This window comes from Cervus canadensis, chromosome 14, assembly GCF_019320065.1.
Source record: "Cervus canadensis isolate Bull #8, Minnesota chromosome 14, ASM1932006v1, whole genome shotgun sequence".
Classification (NCBI taxonomy): domain Eukaryota; kingdom Metazoa; phylum Chordata; class Mammalia; order Artiodactyla; family Cervidae; genus Cervus; species Cervus canadensis.
The window spans coordinates 27,419,505-27,443,255 of NC_057399.1; the positions used below are offsets into that span (position 1 = coordinate 27,419,505).

The window sequence follows — 23,751 nt, forward strand, 5'->3', positions numbered from 1 at the left end:
AACCACCAATATACAAAATAACTTGAATGGATGACAAGGGTATTATGCTGAGTGAAAAAAGCCCAACTCAGAGGTTACACCTGAATGATTCTTGAAATCTGCAAGAGACTGGGGAGGGGCAGGATGAGGAAGCTGTGTGTGTGGCTACATATAAAACAGGGGCAGCAAAACAGAAAAAGAGACACAGATGTACAGAACAGACTTTTGGACTCTGTGGGAGAAGGCGAGGGTGGGATGTTTCGAGAGAACAGCATCGAAACATGTATATTATCTATAGTGAAACAGATCACCAGCCCAGGTTGGATGCATGAGACAAGTGCTCGGGCCTGGTGCACTGGGAAGACCCAGAGGGAGCGGGTGGAGAGGGAGGTGGGAGGGGGGATCGGGATGGGGAATACATGTAACTCCATGGCTGATTCATGTCAATGTATAACAAAACCCACTTCAATACTATAAAGTAATTAGCCTCCAACTAATAAAAATAAACGAAAAAAAAAAAAAAAAACAGGGGCAGGAAGGATTTGTGTCAAGAATTGTCACTTGTTGCTTGTCAAGATACTTGACCATGTTGGTTTCAGAAATACATATATGCATCACACTGCATAAGCTATATACATACATACCCATGCACACATACAAATGAATGCATATAAAACTGGTGAAATCTGAAAAAGATCCCTGCATGTACCCATGTACCCATGTCTATTTCCTCTGTACTTTTTCTTCCAACTGCATGCAAATCTACAATTATTTAAAAAATTTTTTTCTTTTCATAAAAGATTTATAGGTAGAAAGCTTTTAAAAGTCCTTGCACATATGACAATGTCTTTATGTGCAGTTTCACAAGGAAATCTGGCCTGGCTAGATACAGAGATCTATGTCCATGATCATGTTCTTTTAGACCAGAGCATAGAAGGCATTGCTTCACTGTTTCTCAGGAACTTTATGATTTTTTTTTTTCTAGCTCAAACAGCCTCTGAGTCCATAAGTTGGTTTTATTTACTTATTTTTTTTCACCAACTTTATCTTTGCTTTAGGTAGGTATTACAATGTTATCAATATAGCTAATAAGAGATAGCAAAACTCATAATTTAAAACAATGGAGCAGATAAATATATCATGAGATTACAGTGTTTTTAAGACCTAATTTGCCAAACAATGCATTCATCTATATCTTTTCAGGGAAGTAATCTTTCATCTCTGGAACAGAGATGCAGAGTCAATGATATCTCTTCCCATGTTTTAGCTGAAATCTAAAACCAAAATTCAATTCCTTACTGATAAAGAAAATAGCCTAAATGTTAAGTGTTGTCATCAGTAAAAGATATACATCTTTTTTATATTAGGTCTGAGGCATTTTTTCCCCCCTTAAAGATAACTGGAAGGCAACCAATACACATAAAAAAAGAAAAGAACCTGTCTAAACTAAATGCAAAAAAAAAATTATTGCTAAACAAAATTATAGCTATGTGGTAAGCACTAACATTATGCTAAATTAAGTATTATAGAAAATAACCTACATTGTAACCCATGCAAACATGTCCGGAGCTGAGAAGAATCTAATCTACAAATTTAGAACTTGCCATACACAGAAAGAAATACCAGTTTGCAAAAAAATAAAAGTCTCAGTATTAAGACTAGCTTCATGAATATTTCATTAATATTAATATTTATGGCGACAGATGTTTGTGTAAAAAAAGAAAATTGGTTCCACACTAAATAAAAATTAATAAGTTTTCTGCTAAACAAAAAAAATAATAAATGCAAAATAAGTCATTTAGGTTATTAATTATCAAGACTGTCTGATATGACTCCCACATGAAGGAATAAACTATTTGAATTGCAAACATGAATTTTCACTAATGTACTTTGTATCAGTGTCACATCCCCAGAGTTATCAATAAATATCATAGGATGTAGTAATGTATCAAACTAATTAAATGACATGAGACTTTTTAGATTTTTCACATATAAGTTATGTCAGAGAAGAATTATAGTAAATTAAAAAAATGAACACCAAATAGCTCCTAATTGTTCTTTCAAAATTAATACATAAATTTCAAGTCACTTTAAATTTCATCATCTTATACATACTGAAGGTACACAATAAGCCAGGTACATAGTTGTAGAGAGGTATAAGGAATGAGCTTTAGGCTCTGAGACATTTAGTCTGGCTAGGGAGACAGGACATGTATCTAAAGGAAACAAGAATCAGCATCAAATAAATTCAAATGACTATAATACTGTTTCTATGGGAAAATAATTGAAAGATAAAAATACTTTTGTTGCACAAATGACTTTGAACATGGGGACAATCAGTTCAGTTTTTCAAAAAAACCCAAGTGATTCAAAAGGGAACTCATCTGCTTTATTAAATTCCCAGGGCTGTATCTGGCAGGCATGGCAGTGAAACTGGATGCCTCTTCCAAAAGACAGAACTTAAGAAACAGCTAGATATGTAAAAGTTACCAAAGATAGATTTTTTTTTTGGAGGTGTGCCTAAACCTGTCTCCCTCTATCATCAGATAATTAATTCCTTTGTTCAAATGTGTATTTCAATGAACTGTTACTAAGTACTGAATAAGCACCAGGCCATGAAGTCAGGTTTGATCCTCGGGCTCAAGGAACTACATGTGTTAAATCCCACAAAAGAGGCTAACCCTGGAGGCTTGGGGGACCCACAGCATGGTGGTCTTGGGGAAAGGTAGTCCTGAGATGAGTAAGCAGGGGCCAGGTGAAGGAGAGAGTGGGAGAATGATCCTTCGGGGTGAGACATGCCTGAAGAGACCAAAATCTTTAGAGAAAGTGTCCAGCCCATCAGAATGACCGGGGAGTAAGGATGTTCTGGGGAAAGGGGACAGACAAGGCTGGAGAAGAACACTGAAGGGGCATCTGGGGAAGTGGCAGGGATCAAATCAGGAAGGGTTTGAAAGTTTCAAGCTATGAAGTATGTATGGCTTCAAGAGCTGGTGGTCTTCCGATCTTAGGATGACTTTGGGGGCAGCACTGGAAATATGCTGAAAGACAATGCTAGTGAAAACGCCAGGCAAAGAGGGGTCTCTGCAAGGGCAGAGGTTGTGCATCTGGAGGGAGCAGGCAGCCAAGAGTTATTTAGGAGGCAGATTGGACAGGATGTGGTGATTTACTGAGTGTGGAGAAAGAGAACAAGAAAGGAGGATGGGAAGGGCAGCTGCAGGGAAGTGAAGTGGGCAACTAGCTTCATGCTGATCACATTCCCCGGGCCAGAGAAGACAGGCAGAAGATGAGGCTAGGGGGAGACAACAGGGTACCTGGAAAGAGCAGTGTCCACACAGGACGCGCCTCTCAGCTTGCCTGTCACATGGGGACCACAGGGGATGGTTTGACTAAATCCTACCTTCTGTTTCTGATGACAGGTGACCTGTGCTGTCCCGGTGGTACTTTCTGCTGACATGACTCTCACCCCAAGCCAAGTTCTCTTATGGGTGTAGATAGCTGTCATAGCACGCAGAGGGTGAGGCCAAGGAAGATGTAATGCTTCCAGAAAGGGAACCCCAGTATTTCCATGTTCATTTCCCCCAGACATAGCCTATAGGGAACAGTAGTGTGGGAGTCAAGGAAAACCAAGATCTGGATTCCTGCTTCTGGAAAGAGTCCTTTTTCTGAATTCTGTGGGGAAGTGGGTTCAGCAAGGTTGAAGGATAAAGTGCATTCTGTTTTCTAGAAGACTGCCAAGCAGCCAGAGTGCCACATGGAGGAGCTGATAGGGATGGACCAGAAGTGGGGTGGGGGCACGTTTATAGGCAAGGGCCTGAGGCTGGGCCGGGAAAGCTGAGGAAAGGGACTCAGGGGTGCTCAGGGGGTGACGGGGAAGATGGCTCTTGTCAAGAGGACTTGGTGTGGGTTAAGGTAGTTCTGGCTGTTTTGGATGCAGAGTCCAGAAGCAGCTCTGATGGGGACTCAGGGAAGTAAGTAGTCTGTGGGGAACAGGGCACGATGCATGTGGGTCAAGCTGGGTCAGTGAGTCAGGCAGGTACCTTCCAGCCAGCAGTCATGCAGGGGAAATGGAGCCCTGGGGTCTGAGATGTCAAGCTGAAATATAAAAGAGGCGGGGGCAGGAAGTAGGAGTGACGGCAGGAAGAGGTTAGGAGGCTTATCTTTTCCATCTGGGAACAGCAGAAAAGCTGGGATCCAAAGGTCTGGGATTCCTGGCTTTACTACTTCTAAGCCCTTAAGAGGACCTGGCACCACCAGAAAGGGGCTTTTGACATTATTTGGCTCCTGACTGCTTTTCTCTCCTACCTCACATGTTCCTTTCCTATTAACTGTCACAACACCAAACAATTCTAGGGACATGTTATGCCATGTCATGCTTAACTCATATTATTCTCTCTGCCTAGAAATACGCTTCTACTTCTTTGCCTACCTGGAGAATTCCTCTTCTTCAAAACCAAACTATGTTACCTACTCTGATCCCTATAAACACCTTAGAATATCATCATGGCACTAATATACAGAATGGCAATTGATTAAACATAGAGGTCATTTACCCCATGTTGGCACACAGTAGGGCCACAATACAGGTGTCTGATAAGTGCGTGAAAGGATGCATCTGAATAGGGGTCTAGCTCACCTTTCTTTGGCTGGGCTGCTGACACAGTAGTGCAGTCCCCCGCCTCTTTTGTTTTTAGTGCCTAGCAGTGGGGCCTCACTCAGAGGAATGTTAATAGCAGACAGTCTCCATCCTTTGGGGCTGGAAGCAGCCCCAGGTGACCTCACATCCTTCCCTGGATCTCCATAGCACCTTGTCTGGCACTAAAGCTCAGTTTTCTGCAAAGCGAGGGAAATGTCAGGGTCAGAGACGCTGCAGGCAATGCCAACCATACAACCCATTCTAGCCCTTCAGGGGATGACCTGAAGAAAGAGAGAGATGGGTCTGCCCGGCTCTAGGATGGGAGTCCTCTGCCTGGGGTTGGGGAGGGTAGGGGTGGGGGTCAATGGGCTCCAAGGGATTCATGAACTGGTGTGTAGATGGGCATTTTTCTGGGGAAACAGTTCACAGCTTTCATCAGTTTTGCAAAGAGGTCCCTGACCTTTAAATATTAAGACCTACCATTCTAGAAACGTGCCCTCCTCCAGGCAGCTCTGATCTGAGAATCAGCTGCTGACTCCAGATCACAGAGGCCTTGGTCTTCACCAAGGCAGATCACAGAAGGGACTCAGGTTCCTCCATAGCATGCCACTCACATGCCCGAATACCACCCCAAGAAGAGCCTTTTTGAAGACAAATGTGCAATTTAAGGAAGTTTCATTATCTGTGTCTTTTACAGGTTCAAATGCAATGAAAGAGAGGGAGTTAGGCTTATGATGCCTCTACTTTGACCTTTATGTTCCTCAGCACAACAAATCCTCAAAAAATAAAAAGGCAAATCTCCAGGGTCTCATTGCTGAAGAAGAGTCGTGTTTGACCTCATTCTATCAGGGCTGAGCTCAGGAAATGCTAATAAACAGACAAATCCTGTGCAATGGCTTTTTACATTTGACCTTTCCTTTTTTTTTCTTTCTGGCATAGGAGCCTTAGAAAGAGGCTTTCCATATTGAAGAGGCAAGAAATGTACACACGCACATGTGCGCACACACACACACACACACACATAGAGAGAGCAAATCTAAAACTGTACTAAACTCTGGGGAACTGAGAGTCACTTTTCACCCACATCCTGTCAGGGTTGAAAAGCATAGAAAAAGGATTCTACTAAAATGTATGTATGTTTTATTCTTTTTTAAAGAAAAATATGAGTCCCTCATATGCACCCAGATATCTGAACAGCTCAGCTGGATATTTTTATTTGCTTGGTTCCCACTATTCTGCCTATGATTTCTGAAAAGATAGTTTTTAAAAAAAATCCTTACATTTGAGTCTGTAAATTTCAGTTGTTAAGAACACATGCTTTGTCCCTAAACAGGCGTGGGCTCTGCCACTGACTTGCTAGGTGATGCTGGACAGGTTTCTTAATCTTTTTAAGAACTTTTTCACCAATTAAAATAGGTGTATGATCTTCCAAACAAAAAAAAAGAGAAAAATGGGAGTATGAATGGTATTGATGTCACATGGTGGCTGAGATAATGAAATGAAATAATGCACTTAGGATATTAAGTGAAGTAAGTCAGACAGAGAAAGACAAATATATGGTATCACTTCTATGTGGAATGTAAAAAAATAATATCAATAGAAATGAACTTAAGAAACACAAATAGACTCACAGACACAGAAAACAAAGTGATGGTTAGCAAAGGAAAAGGTGGGAAAGGGATAAATCAGGAGATGGGGTTAACATATACACAGTACTGTATATAAAATAGATTACCAACATGAGCCTACTGTATAGCACAAGGAACTATATTCAGTATCTTGTAATAAGCTATAATGGAAAAGAATCTGAAAAAGGATATATTACACACACACACACACACACACACACACACACACACACGTATAACTGAATCACTTTGCTGAATACTTGAAACTATCACAACACTGTAATGGTAAATCAATTATACATCAATATTTTTTAAAAATGGAAAATCTGAGGCTAGCTTGGCAAACTTGAAGCATTCAGTGAGTGGCAGCCAAAGAGCAGGAACTGTGGGGTAAATCCCCTACCAATGAAAGGAACTATTCCAAGGACGCATCTTTCTGCGTTTTCATAAATGTTCTAACACACAGAAAGACAAAACGCAGCAACAGTGGGGCTGTGCTTCTCAGGGAGGGTCCCCTACTTTATACATTACATGGGGAGGTCAAGACTGCATTCTTCACCTTCAGGTGAGCTCAAGCCTGGCAGGGAAGGGATCTTCCCTCCCCAGCAGCAATGTGGGTCATCTGACCAGGTCCACAGAAGGCCCAGGAAGCCAAGACACACTGCATATTTCCCAGTGATCAGGCCCCATGAATCCTGTCCTCTCTTCTAGAAAGCCCTGGTCAGGCCTGGACCCAAACCCTTATCATCATTCCTTCAGCCCATTTCCAACATGCTCAACTCAGCTGAGAACCGAGTGGTTCTCAAAAGTTCACCTGGGCCAAAAAATAACATCCCTGACAATCTTTTGACCAAAGATCATCACCCTACAGAACCCAGCAAAGTTGCATTCTCATTGCATTCTCATCTATTTCTCCAAAAGGGTTTTTACCTACTTTCTGTAAATTTACCATGTCAGAAATATTTATCCTCAACTTTGGTTTTAGTTTTTTTCCTTACACATTGCCGGCTGACAACTCGCATCCTTTTGATAAAGGATTTGGTTACTTTGCATGGAAAGGCCTTTGCTCTGTCAAATCTCACTCCTGATCATCTCTTACACAGATCATATAAAGCAGTTTCAATAAATGAACCCATCCCATGGTTTGGTATCTACAACGGATTTCTAGGGATCCATTTACTAATTGCATTAAGTGCATTTTCTCTAAGCTTCTCTCGCCTGTTGGAATCTTACTTCATCTAAGTTTTGTATTAATATGTGGCTTTTCTCAAAAATCACTGTGTTAAAACCCAAATTTCTTTTCCTTTCACTTTAACTATCTTTCCCACAGAGGATGAAAAGAAACAAAAATCTTTGTGTCATTTGATCAAGGAAGGCTGACTTCACTTATTAGTAAAATTAATAGACTCCAGACAACTGCGTCATCATCCACCAGTTCCTTCAACAACAGGGAAGCATGGATCAGTACACGGATTGGGAATGAGGGGATTCCATGTGTTGGCCTTTGAACCTTCCTTAAAAAAGTACATTACCACAGATAACTTTGCAAAGGCATTCACAACAATGACATTTCCTTACCCGGCAGTCTCTCTGAAGTGTCTTCATGAGTGCATTGTATGTTTCTGTATCAAAATACAATCCTTCATGCATGTCCTGCAGGAAATCTAAGTCCTTAAACGTGGGGCTAGATTTCTCTCTCTCTTTTCTGGATGCTCTTCGCTTATAGGTTGAGCCTTTCAAGTCATACGTGAAGTGCATTCTCATGGAGCGTGGTAAAACGTTGTTCATCACCACAATCCTGATGTTAATGCCCCCTGACTGCATGCAATACAGTCCATAAAATTTTGGCAAAAGAGTTCTTGGATTCTGGTTCAAATTCTAAAAAGAGAAAAAGAAAAAAATGTTTAAAATGTACTTTTACAAAGCAACACTCCACTATGATGCATTTTCATGTAAAATGATAATTAAAAATGGAATGTGATTACTCTCGTTAACAGTCATTTGTTAAAATTTTGCTGTTCCGAATCTAGTTTCTAAGTCAGCTTATGGGAACTGCAACTTTATCATTCTGAACTCAGGGTGTTAAAAGTGCCTGAACTGAAAATGGACAGAATTTCCTTCTTTAATTAGTTACAACTAAAAACAGGCAGAGATGTGATTAGTGCCATGTGTGATTATTCTCTAAGGTAGCCCAAGAGAAAATTAGGTGCTGGGGTACAAGGGTGGACATTTAAAATCTTAATAGCTCCTGAGAAACTCTCTTCCAAAATGACCAGACCAGTTCACAAACACACTTCATAAGGTTACATATATCCCACCACTTTTTACCAATGCTGAATATTATCCTACTTTACAATCTCTGGAAGCAAGCTTGGTGAAAAATGAAAACGTGTTTTCAAGTTAATTTAAATGTGAATACCACAGAGAACTAGAGAAATTTAATATTCTTATGTATTTTCAGCCACATCTTAAAGATAATTTTGTGTTACCCTCCTTTGCTCCTTTTTCCTTAGGTTTTTGCCATTGTTGGAGTTCTTGATATATTCTGGATATTTATTATTTTCCTCTTCTACTTGGGGTAAATATTTTCTTCCAGTATGTTGTCTTTTTTGTTACAAAAATAGACAATCTAATTTTGTTTTTTGGCTGCCTCACAGGGCATGCAGAATATCCCCAACCAGGGATGGGACCCATGCCCCCCTTCATTGGAAACACAAAGTCTTAACCATCAGACCACTGGGCTATAAAAATAAGGAATATGTGTCTGTTTTTGTTTCACTTTAAAAGTATGGGAAAACTAAAAAATAGTTTTTTGTTGTTGTTGCTTAGTCGTTAAGTCATGTCCAACTGCTTTGAGACTCCATGGACTATGGCCCACCAGGCTCCTCTGTCCATGGGATTTTCCAGGCAAGAATACTGGGGTGGGTTGACATTTCCTTCTCCAGAGGATCTTTCCAACCCAGGGATCAAACCCATGTCTCTTGCATAGACGGGCAGATTCTTAACCACGGAGCCAAAAGGGAAGCACCAAAAATAGTTTACTAAAAGGCATTTATATAATGAAAAGTCTCTCTTCTATCCTTAATCCTTCCCCCATTTCCCAGCTTTTGCGGAAACCGTTTCCTCTTTCTTTCTATCATTCTGGAAATATTCTATGTGCTTATGTTAATTTTATATCTGGCATTATTTTTGATTATATAGATGTTTTGCCTTTTCATGTAGTTATATTTATGAACTTGTTTCTCATGCTTTTTTTGGTTTCTTATTTAGCAAGGCTTTTTATACCCCAAGGTTATAAATTTCTTCCTTCTTCTTACAAATTTTTAATAGTTTTGCTGATTACATTTGGCTTTTACTCCATATGGGATTAATTTTTCTCTTTCAGTTTTACTGAGATATAATTGACATACAGCACTGGGTAAGTTTGCATAGAGCACTGATCTTCTGACTTATATACATCATGAAATGAGTATCACAGTAAGTTTAGAAGAGAGTTCTTAGGATTACTCTCTTAACAACTCATGTGTAACAGCAGTCCCCAATCTTTTTGGCACCAGGGACCGGTTTCATGGAAGACAATTTTTCCATGCATGGACCCAGGAGTTTTGGAGGAGATGGTTTTAGATGACTCAAGTACATTACATTTATTGTTCTAATGATAATCTGTATTTACAGCTGCTCCCCAGGGCTAGCATCACTGCTTCAGCTCCACCTCATATCATCAGGCATTAGATTCATATTAGGAGTGCGCAACCTAGATCCTGGGCAATCGCAGTTCACAGTAGGGTTTGCACTCCTATGAGAATCTAAGGCCACCACTGATCCGACAGGGGGCGGAGCACAGGCTGTAACAGGAGTAACACAGAGTGACCGTAAATACAGAGGAAGCTTCACTTGCTCCCCTCCTGCTGTGCAGCCTGGTTCCTAACAGTACCAGTCTGTAGCCCAGGGTTTGGGGACCCCTGATATATAACATGCAGCAGTATTCATTATCTTTATCATGTTTACATTAACATCCCTAGTAGTTATTTATCTTGTAACTAGAAGCTTGTACCTTTTGACCACCTTCCTCTAACTACCCCTTTCCCCCACCTCCCACCTCTGGTAACCACAAATCTGATCTCCTTTTCTATGTGCTTGTTTTTGAAGTAAAATTGACCTACATAACTACGCCAGTTCCTGTTATACAACATAGTGATTAGATATTTCTACATTTCAAACTGATCACCACAGTAAGTCTAGTTAAAACCTATCACAACACAAAGATACTGCATACAGTCCCCACACTGTCCATTGCATAGCCATGACTCATTTATTTTGCAACTGGAAGTCTGTACCTCTTAATCTCCCTCACCTGTTTCTCTCCTCCCCTGACCCTTCTTCCCTCTGACAACCACCTCTTTGTTCTCTGTGTCTATGATGCTGTTTCTGTTTTATGTTTGATCATTTATTTTTTTAGATTCCACATATAAGTAAAACAATACTGTATTTGTCTCTCTCTGTATGGCTTATTTCCCTCAGCATGGTACCCTCTAGGTCTATCCATGTTGTCACAAATGGCAAGATTTCATTCTTTTTTTCTGGTTGAGTAATATTTCATTACATATATATATATATATATATCATATCTTGTTTTTCCATTCATTTAATGAAGGGCACTTGAGTTGCTTCCATATCTTGGCTTCTGTAAATAATGGTGCAGTGAATATAGGGGTGCATATGTCTTTTCAAATCAGTGTTTTTGTTTCCTTTGAATAAATCCCAGGAGTGGTATTTCTGGATCATATACTAGTTCTGTTTTTAATTTTTTTTGAGGAATCTCCACACTGTTTTCCATAGTAAAGTAGTTTACATTCCCTTCAATGGGCATGAGGGTTCCCTTTTCTCTACATCCTTGCCAACACTTTCTACTTGTTGTCTTTTTGATAATACCTACTCTGACAGATGTGAGGTGACATCTCACTGTGGCTTTGATCTGCATCTCTCTGATGATTAGTTACATTAAACATCTTTTCCTGTGCCATCTGTTTATCTTCTTTGGGAAAACGTCTAGTCAGATAGTGTGCCAAATTTATTTTCATTTTTTTTGTTGAAGTATATTGGATTTATAATATGTTCGCTTCTGGTGTACAGCAGAGAGATTCAGTTATTTATATATATATATATATATACACACACACATATATATACATATATATAACTTTATACATATATAAGTAACTTTTCCAGGTTCTTTTCCATTACACATTTTTAGAAGATACTGATTATAGTTCCCTGTGCTATACAGTAGACCTTGTTGTTAATCTATTTTATATAAAGTAGTATACCCAAATTCCTAACTTATCTCTCCACCCCTTTCCCTTTTGGTAAGTGTAAGTCTGTTTTCTATGTCTGTGAGGCTCTTTCTGCCTTGAAATTAAGTTCATTTGCACTGTTTTTTGGTTCCGCATATAAGTGATACCACATATTTCTTTATCTGACTTAATTTCCCTTAGTAAGAGAATCTCTAGGCCCATCCATGTAGCGGCAATTGACATTATTTAATTTTTATGGCTGATTAATATTCCATTATTTATATAGGTACCATATCTTCTTTATCCATTCACCTGTTGAGGGACACTAAGGTTGCTTCCATGTCTTGGTTACTGTAAATAGTGCTATGAACACTGGGGTGCATCTTTTCAAATTAGAGTTTCTCCATCTATATGCCCAAGAGTGGGATTGCAAAATCATACAGTAGATAAATTTTTAGTTTTTCAAGGATTTCCATACTGTTCTCCACAGGGACTACATCAATTCACATTCCCACCAATAGTGTAGGAGGGCTTCTTTTTCTGCACGTCCTGTCCAGCACTTATTATTTATAGACTTTTTAAAGATGGCCATTCTGACTGGTGTGAGGTGATACCTCATTGGAGTTTTGATCTGTATTTCTCTAATTTGATTTGCATCTTTTCATGTGCCTGTTTCTGACATTTTTAAAAGATATTTTAAGTGGGTTGTTTATTATTTACTTTTCATGTAGGGTTTTATGAGTTTTCTGTAGGTTTTTTATATTAACCCCTTATCATGTATATCATTTATGAATATCTTTTCCCATATAGTAGGTGATCTTTTCATTTCATTGATAGTTTCCTTTATTGTGCAAAAGTGTTTTAGTCTGATGCAGTCGCATTTATTTATTTTTTGCTTTTGTTTCCCTTGTCTGGAAGTAACTGTGTGTGAAAGATCTGAAATAGGGGATTTCTTTTTTTTCAAATGGATAACCATTTATTGAACGGTCTGTCCTTTCTCAATTGAATTTAAGTCCCTCCTATATCATGCAATAAGTTGTCAAATACACACGGGTCTATTTCTGGACACTTTATTTGAATCCATTGATCTTTTTGTCTAGATCTGTACAAATGCCACCACTTTAATACTAGTATAGATTTATACATTACTGGTGTATGTTATGGCAGGCCTAACATTTTCTCCTTTGCCAAAATGTTTTGTGCATTTCTACAGGCTTGCTTTCCCGTTTGTTTTTAAAACTACTCTTAACATAATACTTGTTTTCACTTTCAAATGAACCAGTTCTGTCAAGTTCAGGGGAAAAAATCCTATTAGAATTTTTGATTGGAATTAGACTGGATTTATAAAATGATGTGGGCAATTAAAATCATTACAATTCTGAGTTCAGGAATGATGCACATTTCTTTATTATTTCAGAACTTTGTTTATGTCCTTCAAAAACATTTTGTAGTTTCCTTCATATTGGTCTTGTTCATTTTTGTTTACAGACATAAGCATTTGAGTTCTTATTAAATAAAATTTTATAAATTATTTTTGGATTATTGTTCATATGCTATACTTACTATAAGCTGCTTTTCCAATCAGAATTATAGTATGTCTTCATTTATTTATATCTTTAATAATAATCATTATAAATTATTGTCATCATGAATGGAATTCTTTTTTCCCTCTTATACCCTCCAACTTTATATGATCTACATAATGGAATATGATGGATTTTGTAGATTTATCAAATATCCTGCAAATCTACCTGATTTTCAATACCTCTAGAAACTACTGGTTTATTTTCTTGAAGTTCTGCTCATATTCAATTGCATCATCTATACAGAACAGTGTTTATACTTTTCTTCTATGTTTTTTTATACTCAAAAAGTTCTGCTGAAAATTCTAGCAAATACGTTAGAAAAGATCATTGATGGAAAGTATCCTTATCTTTTCTATTACCTTCAGTGAAAGAGCTTTTGTTCTTCTCCATGAAACATTATGTGAACTCTGGGAGATTAATAAAAGTTGGTTTTTATGCCTATTGGTTTATGTGCCTATTATGTAAAATTTTCCAATTTTAAGAATTCTCCCTGATATCTAGATGGATAACCACATATTAGCTCACATTTTTTCTTGCTAATAAGATGAATTATATTATTTGTTATACTAGCTTACATGGTTGGGATAAAATTACTCGGTTAGGCTAAATTTTAAAATTTTACTTAATTTAATGGCCACATATGGCTAATGGCTATCATATTTGTCAGTGCAATTCTACAATAGGAGACTAGTCTACCTAAGCTTAGAAATAGAGAAGTTTAAGATTTACTGACTTAGAAGATTAACAAAGAGTGCTATGTGAGTTTGACTGCAATTTTAAATTATTTAAAAATGTGTATATGACTAGGATACATTTGAAAAGATATATACCAAATACTAGCAATGTGTATCTCTGAGAAAATAAATACAGTTGGTTGCATTTTTTCCTTTTCTGTATTTTCTATTTTCCCTAATATAAAGTAGATAATTTGTGCTAAAAAAAATTTCCCAGTTTTGTTCAGGATCAAAATCTTTTAAAATCTGTGTATGCTGCCCACTAAGATTTTTGTTTAGATTTTCAATTCCTATATTTATATGTGAGACTAACTTATAGCAGTTACTGTTATCTTGAGCAGATATTGGAATTAAAAAATATTTTTACACACTAATGAGCTGTATGGTATATCTCATCAATTTTGTTTTGAAACAAAGATAACAGTTATCACCTCTCATAGCAAATGAATAGCAGAACTGTGGCTTCTGAAATCCTGCTGCCATTCCATTCACAGAAAATTAATAATTGCCATGAAAGTACAAAGAAATCAGAGGTATGAAAACAACAAAACTACTGAGGAAAATGTTTATTTTTAAAAATCTGGTCTAAATGTTTAGCAAATCCAAATCCTGGGCTAGGTTATAGTTTCTTTGTCTCTAAAACATTACATGGAAGGTGATTTTCATGTTGTATTTAGCCTATGACATCCTAAATTCTGAAGTGTGATGGCTAAAAGTGGCTAGTACTGAATGTCGCCCCTACAAGGTGCAGGGGTTAAAGATCACTCTCTGGACTCCTACTGCTTGTGTTCAAGCCCCGGATCTACAGCCCATTAGCTAAATAACCCTTGGCAACTGATTCCATTTATCTTTGTCTCAATTACCTCATCAGTTTTACAGCTTAGTCCTCAATGAATGTTAACTACTCATATTACTACTATGTACAAAGAGCTCTCCAACGCATTGCTTCCTTTATCCTGCATCCTGGATCCTGTCTTTATTACAACCACCATGGAAGACAGGTGTCTCCCAGCCTTCAAAGACTGAGGCTCAGAGCTTACCTCATTTACTCCTGGTCACACAAGTTAGTTGATGGGTGAGTGGGATATGAGCCCAGGACTAAGTCAGTCAATAACTATGCTCTACTGCATAGTTCTACTTAATTTTCAAAATCTATTCAATCGATTTCATAGTATACTCTAAATGCAAAATAAACCTCACCGAAGAGAAAGAAACATGCCAGAGTCACTGAAAAAAAAAAGCATTAAAAAAAAACTATGGAGGAAAGTAATTAAATATTAAGTAGAAGTTTTAATTATGTGCACTTACCATGTAATAGCCTGGCAGTAGCTTCTGAAGGAACTCTGCTTCTTTATGCTGAACTGTTTTGATGATAAATTCATCATCACTGGTCACAAAAAACAAGGATCCACTGGCTCCAGGGTTAGACAGCTCTATTAGAGGTTCACTGCATATGGAATACTACAAGAGCAAATACATAAGCAGTAAAAGTACATTAATGTGTATGATGCATCCAATGAAGAAAATCATAGCATTACGTGTCTTACCCATGTTAAAATAGGAAGCCCTCTCCAAGAGCTTTAAGAGGAGACTCTAGATATACTAAAAACTCTTACGAGAGTTCTAAAAATTTAGCTGATCCATTTACCTTAATAACTCTATGTTAAGAAACAGTAAGTCTTCCTCCACCCCCAGTACCACAGAATCATGAATCACCATATTTGTTCAATGAGATAACTCCCAAGAGTGGTGTTGACCAAGGCCCTTTGTTTCTAGCAAGTGCCCACAAAATAAGAATGGAAGGCATGGTCCCCACTGTGTATTCATCACTTACTTGACACCAACACATATTCTTGTCTCACTGTTTACTCTCCTAAGAGGTCATTCACTCATGATTTCAACAAAGAGATGACTCTAACATCTGCATCTCCAGCCAAGATCTCCCTTGGGGGATCCAGACCTGTATGCCTAACGATGTAACAGACATTTCCACTTAGTTATACCACAACACTTCATATGTAACAATTTCAAAAGCAAGTTCATCTCAGCCTGTGGCTAACCCATGTGGTGCCTTGGTAGTGATTAGAAAGAAGGAACTCTTTTTTTCCCCTGGTATATGCAGCTCTGAGCCATAAACAGGTTGGTGAACAGATGAAGAGATAGATTCCAGTCTTCACTCCTTCACCTTAGCCAGGTATTCCTGGGCAGTGCACACCCTGTATAACTATACATGCTGACTACATCATCTGTTGCTCCCCTATTCTCCATCGTCTCTCTTTCTCCCTATCTTATAAAAATGAAGCATCATTCACTCTCCCTCTTATAGAAAGGAAGCATCATTCACTCTGTTCTCCAAACCAGAAACTGGGACATCATCCTTGATGTTTCACATTTGTTCATCTTCCATATCCAGACTACTGCTAATATCTGCCCCATTCATGACATCTCTTTTTCAAATTCCTGAAGTTCAATGGCTTCATTATTTCAGCCTTGATTATATGGAAAGCTCCACCTGTACTCAGCTATCCACTCTTGACTCCTCCTGAGCATCCTCCACCAGGAAACCAGAGATCTTTCCAAACTGCATAGGCGTCCATGCCTTCAAACCTTTCTGTGGGTTCCACTGTTAATAGAGACAATTACATCCAAGTTTCTTAGCAGAGCGTTCAAGTCCTTGGATGACAAAGCTCTGCTCTTCGGCCTTCTCTCTCATCCCTTTCCTCCTTAAATTCTACCTCTAACTCCAGAGAACTTTCTCATTTTCTCAAGTGTGCCACACACTCTTGACTATTGATTGCATTTTCTTCTAACAGAAACCACCTCCATGCTACCTTCATCTGACTGAATACCACCAAATAAAACTTCCTTTTTAAAAAACCCTTATTTTCTTGACAACAGACACTGGACTACCATTATATGACAATAAATTATCTTTGGTAGGATATATATGCAATTAAACACTTGACATATGGGTTTTATCATCCACTTGACTTGCTGATTCTTCATGAAAACCCTTAGGACAATTTGGTTAATATCACATATGATTCTAGTTCTATGCTAGAAATGCATTATCCATGTTCACTCAACATTTAAAAAGTACCGACTGAGTGCAGACAGATGCACTGCCCCAGGCACGTAGGAAGCTTATACAGCAGTAGGAGGAAATGGCCAACAAAAAAGTAAATAACTTACACATCAGAATGTGCTTAAGTGCTGTTGAGAGAAAGGACATAGGGAAAGGGGGATGCAGGGAGTACCACCAACGATGAAGACAAAGTGGTCACTAAAAGCCTTATTGGGAAGGTGGCATTTGAGGAGAGGCCTGGGGATATCTGGAGAAGGGGTACTAAGGGCAGAAGGAAGGGCAAAGGCTAAGATCTTGAGGCCTGGAGTGTTCATGGCACAGCAAGGAGGCCACAGCTGAAGCGGAGGGAGCAGAGAGGACAGCTGAAGGGGAAGAAGCCAGAAGGGTCTGGTGGGACAGACAAGTAGGGAGTCATAGGCTATATAAGGAATGTGGCCTTTTATGTAGGGGCGCTGAAAGCCACTGGAGGGTCTGGAGCAGAGGACCACTCACTCCATCTGCTGTGCTGAGAGGCCCCAGTCAGAGGACAAAAGGAAGACACAGTGAGAGGCTGGTATAGTGACACTGGCCTTCAGTGTCTGCTGGACAGCACTTGCTCTGGAAAACTCTGCCTGGGTCCAGATCACCTGCTGCCTGACAGCGGATGCTCTTGTCACAGAGGACACCATGTCAACATGTCAGTCGCTCAGTCATGTCTGACTGTCTGCAACCCCATGGACTACAGCCCACCAGACCCCTCTGCCGATGGAATTCTCCAGGCAATACTGGAGTGGGTTGCTATTCCCTTCTCCCAGGGATCGAACTCAGGTCTCTTGCATTGCAGGCAGATTCTTTACCATTTGAGTACCATAAAATACCTCAATTGCCTATTTACTTATTCCAAGTTCCCTCTAGACTGTAAAACTCTATGAAGGCAGAAACCATGACTCTCTTAAATTCTGATATGGTTCAGGATCTGTGCCTTGTACACAGAAGGGACTCAATAAATTTTTGTCAAATAAACGACTGAAATTTACCAACAAATGAAGGGCTGTCAGTCTCTCCAAGTAGTGCCCCAAACCAGCAGAACAGGCAATTTCAGGAGTTTAGTGTTTATTAGTTAATAATCCCTATTATTGACTTATAGAAACATTGTGGGCAGAGAAAAAGGTAAGGAAGCTAATGTGTGAGATCAGACCAGCCCTGGTGAGATACAATAGCAGGGATTTAAGCAACTGTATTTTGAGGATGGAAGCATTTGAAATCACCAGGGCTGAACCTCCTTCAAAGTGTTTTATCTGGGTTTGTGAATATATAAGTCCTTTTCACAGAAACATCTGAGAGGATATGAGGAAGAAGGGAATGAGGGAGGAGAAGAAACAGAGAAACTGGGAGAAAAATGATTAAAAGGCAGTGTGTAGATGTTACCTTTTAAATCATCCTGCTTTGGCAGCACTGTGGGTAAGGGAAACAAAATTCACCAGGAAAAGAAAAGAGTTCGCTGCCTTTCTTAACATCACTAGCAACTTTCATACCCTACCTTCTCCTTTTTCTTCCAGCCTTGCTTCCTGAAGCTCTCTTGCTAAGCAGCACTGCAACCTAAGCCCTTAAGAATGAGTTGAGGATAAGTAAGGAAAATAAAAACAGTCATCAGCCTCCACACAGGATGCTGTAAAAGCCAAGAGGAAGCAGAGGGAAACTTCCCTGCTCAGGGCAGAGTCCACGTGGAAGGAAAGGCCTGGGTTTGGAATCAAATGAGTTTGTAAAATCATGATTCTGCCAGTGGCTAGTAACGTGACCTTGAGTAATTTAGCATCTTGGAGTCTTAGAAACCTCATCCCTAAAATAAAGATGGTGATATATACTTGATAGCATCTCAGAGTTTTAAAAATAAATGGTTTTGAAATCCCTGGCAAAGAGTGACCACTTATGCACTGCTGTTGCCATTTTTCACTACATGCTCAGCAGTGCCCTAGGATGTACTGAGAGTTTCAGCCTAACTCCCATGACAAGAAGGCTACTCAAAGGTACACTAAGATGATCTTGGTGAAGCAAGAAAAGAGATGGGTGGGGGTGATAAGTTAGGAGTTTGGGATTAAGACATACTACTCTACATAAAATAGATAAACAACAAGGACCCACAGGGAACTCCACTCAATATCTTGTAATAATCTATAATGGAAAAGAATCTGAAAAAGAATGTACATGCATATGTATATCTATATATCTGAATCATTTTGCAGTACACTTGAAACCAATACAACCTTGCGAGTTAACTATACTTCAATTAAATAAATTAACATTTTAAAAAAGAAAAAGTGGGTGATTTGTGTAATCATGAATCTGAGACTCAGGAAAATAAAAGTGTAAACCCCATTCTCATAAAAAATGAAGGCAGATCCCAGACTCTAAAGGATTTTGATTCTTTATTCCATGGGGTTTGGATTTCTGGCATAGAATCCTCTTGTGGGTAGGAGTAAATGTTGTGAAAGTACAAAAACAACAAAGAATGCAGAAATTAGGGGCTGCAAATAGAGAAATTAGGGGGTGATTCAGGAAGAGCTGTCTAGGGAAAACTGGATTCAGATGTGAACATCTGCTTCCAATTAAAGTCTCAGATTCTTCCAGAAGCAGTTGACACAAACTGGAGACTCTTTCATTGGTTACTTAATTGCCAAATACTCCTTTATTATGCAATTTACAGATGAATATGAATGGAGAAATCAGTTGTTTTGACCTCTTTCAAGAACCATTTTGGGGTCATTCCTAGCACAGTGTCAGTCTACAATAAGCTGGCGTTAGGATGCAGAACCCCTTCTACCATTATCACCTCTGATTCTATGGCTTTTCACCTTGCAACTCTGTTACAGTGTTCTCTGCTAAGCTATCCTCTCCAAAATGTTGCCTTTTCAGAGCAAATAAAGAGGAGCTATGGGAACATTTTAATTAGCTGTGATCAACAAGCCCCTGTGTGCACCTTGATGCACCTTCCTGGCACCCTCACTGTGCAAGCTGTTGCAGTGTGCTCATTCCCTGCCTTCTATTTCCTGCAGGGCCTCCCTATGTACCCACTGGAAAGAATGCAAAGCACAGGCCAGCTGGGATCTGCCAAGGCAAATCAGCGCTGTAAACTTGCACAGTGAGGTGGAGATCATTTTCCCTGCCATTTCTTCCCATCAATGGTGTTTAATTATTTACCCTGCTCTCTTTCTTATGGGTGTCAATAAACCTAAATCACCCTGGACTTGGGAATACCCAGGCACCTGGAAAAGAAGGAAATGAACCAAAGGCTTGTTGCCTAAGCAGAAATTGGGGGGAAATGCTCTGGGGCCCCTTCCCCCGGGAGGTCTTATTTAGGAACAAATAAGGAGGAAGGAGCATTTGCATTGCTTTGTAATACACGCGGATGCACCGTCACCACGCTGTCTCACATCCAAATGTGCACGTTTCAACATGAATCTGTAATCAGCATGCACTTGGTGAATTTTAATAGTACTGAGAATGTAATCAGAGTAATTCAGGCTGAAATCCATATGCAACAGTGTAAGACTAAGCAGAAATACACACATATCACAGGGATCTGATATCAAATCTATCTATAGTGACCAATCCCTACATCTTTGCCTTTCCCCTCCTGTTTAGATCGGTATATCTTCACAAATTTGGCTTAGATAGCCCGAGTTTGATGGATGCCAGGATGTATTTGTGATGTATGCCTTATCCTTTCATTTGTTTTCCTTCACATGCTGTTTCAGGGGACATCTTATTTCATTCTTCTGTTTTTTGGGCTTAACCATTCCAAAATGTGCTTTGTTAGGTGTATTTGATCTCTTTGCCTCATTTTTCAGAATGGATAACCACAGTTCCAGTTTGATGGCTAGGGAGTGACCACCTCGAAACCATATCTTTTGGTGTTTTTTGGGGGGGGTGTGCTGTGCAGTTTGTGGAATCTCAGTTCCCCAACCAAGGATTGAGCTGGGGCCCTTGGGAGTGAAAGTGTGGAGTCCAGGTAATTCCTGCCATCTAACAACAGGTCTAAGACTCAGTGGTTGGAAGCATGTGAGATTATTGTTCTGGCTTGGGCTGTGCCTCCACCCCTCAGCATGGGTAACCTTGGGCACCTCCCTTCACCAGCCTCAGATTCCTTATCTACAATGAAGAGTTGGGCTAAAAAGTCTCTGAGGTTCTACCTGACTCTCTGAAGCACAATGCCTCAGGCAAAAGACCCCCTCCTCATCTATCATACTCCAGATCACCGGGTAGGGTCCTCAGATACAGTGATTTGGAGGTGAGCCTTCAGAAGCTCCAAGACCAATAAGGGGAGCTGCCTTGATCCTGGGCTGTGTGAGGTCCTAGCCACTGGGGACCAGGTAGCCATGTAGTTAAAGGCCCATTGCCCTTGTTCTGTCTTCTGCAGTTCCTAGAGATGGGTCTGGTTATGGAACTGTGTGTACAATTAAGAAGGGAGGTGGAAAATGCAATCAAACAAAAGTACACTTAAGCTGCCCAGTCTTATCTTTCCCCTCCTCTAGCTTTTTATCACAAAAATTTCAAATATACATAAAAGTAGAGAACTGTGTAATTAACACTCATATGTCTATCTTCTGGTTTCAACAGCTGTCAACTCATAGCCTATCTTGTCTCTTTACATCCTCAATCATTCCCCTGCCTGCTTTTCTCAGATTCTTTTAAAGCAAATCACAGATATTAAATAATTTCTCTAATAAATATTTTACCGAGTATTGCTCAGTCATGTCCGACCCTTTGCAACGCCATGGACTATACAGTCCATCGAATTTTCCAGGCCAGAATACTAGAGTGGGTCGCCCTTCCCTTCTCCAGAGGGTCTTCTCAACCCAGGGATTGAACCCAGGTCTCCCACACTGCAGGCAGATTTTTTACCAGCTGAGCCACCAGGGGAGCCCAAGAATACTGGAGTGGGTAGCCTATCCCTTCTCCAGTGGATCTTCCTGACCCAGGAATTGAGCTGGGGTCTCCTGCATTGCAGGTGGATTCTTTATCGGGTAAGCTACTGTTTGTCTCTAAAGGATGAGGATTCCTCTTTTAAAAGAGAACTACAATACCCTTATCCCATCCCTTTACAAAAAGTATCTTCCATATAATCAAACATCTAGTCAGTCTTTACATTTCACTAATTACCTAGAATTAAAAAAAAAAAAACATAAATGGTTATTTGAATTATTTGGTCCTATCTTTCTAAGGGCTGAAACTGAAGCTGAAACTCCAATACTTTGAAACGCCAGTACTTTGGCCACCTGATGCGAAGAACCAACTCATTTGAAAAGACCCTGATGCTGGGAAAGATCGAAGGAGGGAGGAGAAGGGGACGACAGAGGATGAGATGCTTGGATGGCACCACCACCTCAATGGACATGAGTTTGAGTAAACTCTGGGAGTTGGTGATGGACAGGGAGGCCTGGCGTGCTGCAGTCCATGGGGTCGCAAAGAGTTGGACACGAATGAGCAACTGAACTGATCTTTCTGATATTCTTGATCAAAACCTTCCCTTCCTGCTATACTGGGCCATTCAAAGTCCTATCTAATGCACTTGCATCTCTGGTCTCATAGTCCTAACACTGCTCCCCATCCTTACATGCCATTTCAGCATCTTTCCCTTTTCCCCCACCTGCTCAAATTTAACTGTAATTTTTAGGTCACGGTTAAACCATGCCACACCCATAAGAAGCCTTCCTAATCATCAATCCAAGAGAGAGCGATTTCTCCCTCTGAAATCTTGGAGCATTTATTGTTTCGCTTCCTCTTTTTATTTACTGCCTGGTAGAATGGGTGGTTTTCCCACATCAATCATCATCCCAATTGGATTCTAAGTTCTTTGAGTGTCATGACTTGTAATTTTTTTGAATCTCTCCATAATTATTAGCAAAGTATTTTAGTTACAGGTGCTGTTCAAAGTGCCCAATAATCAATGAACAACCTTCTGCCAGGTATATGAAGGAGGACTTCTGTTTTGAGAAGCCATCAGCATAGACTCCTGCTCCTTTGTAAACATTCTGACCTCACTACGAAGGTAATTTTTCCAGCTTAAAGGCCCATTAGGAAACTGTATAAGCTGTGTGACTTGTTGCTTAGAAAAAGGCCTTCCCAAGGAAAGAAATCCTGTGAGGCAGACTGACTAAAGAATGGGCTTCCTAGTCTGCAGGTTGATGGCCATTGGCCCACTAAACAGAGACTTGTCAGGGTAGACAGCAATCTCATCACACTGATTGAATCTGTGTTATGAAATGCAAGTCTGAGGCATCACCTTGGTTGGCAGAAGCCCAAGGTAAATCAGAAAGAAAGAGAGAATCCATTAACTTGTAACATATGGCAGAAGATGAGCTATCATCAATCTTGTTTTCAATAACACAGTATCAAGACCCCACTGGGTTCTCCAAACATGTTTCCTGAATAACAGTGACCTTCAGTTCAGTCGCTCAGTTGTGTCTGACTCTTTGCGATCCCATGAACTGCAGCATGCCAGGCCTCCCTGTCCATCACCAACTCCCAAATCCATGTCCATCGAATTCGGGAGTCCACCCAAACCCATGTCCATTGAGTCGGTGATGCCATCCAACCATCTCATCCTCTGTTGTCCCCTTCTCCTTCTGCCCTCAATCTTTCCCAGGATCAGGGTCTTTTCCAATGAGTCAGCTCTTCACATAAGGTGGCCAAAGTACTGGAGTTTCAGTTTCAGCATCAGTCCTTCCAATGAACACCCAGGACTGATCTCCTTTAGGATGGACTGGTTGGCTCTCCTTGAAGTCCAAGGGACTCTCAAGAGTCTTCTCCAACACCACAGTTCAAAAGCATCA

At 39.8% G+C, this 23,751-nt stretch overlaps 1 protein-coding gene across 3 annotated transcripts in view; it reads right to left on the minus strand.

Annotated features, from left to right (window-relative positions):
• Positions 1 to 23,751, minus strand: part of PIP5K1B (phosphatidylinositol-4-phosphate 5-kinase type 1 beta) — a 330,950-nt gene that overhangs the window by 125,188 nt on the left and 182,011 nt on the right. For all 3 annotated transcript variants that reach the window (XM_043487132.1, XM_043487131.1, XM_043487133.1), the window contains 2 exons: positions 15,163 to 15,315; positions 7,819 to 8,118 (listed from right to left, as the gene is read on the minus strand). In XM_043487132.1, the coding sequence (XP_043343067.1) occupies positions 7,819 to 8,118; positions 15,163 to 15,315 (453 nt within the window). The remainder of the gene's footprint in view (positions 1 to 7,818; positions 8,119 to 15,162; positions 15,316 to 23,751) is intronic.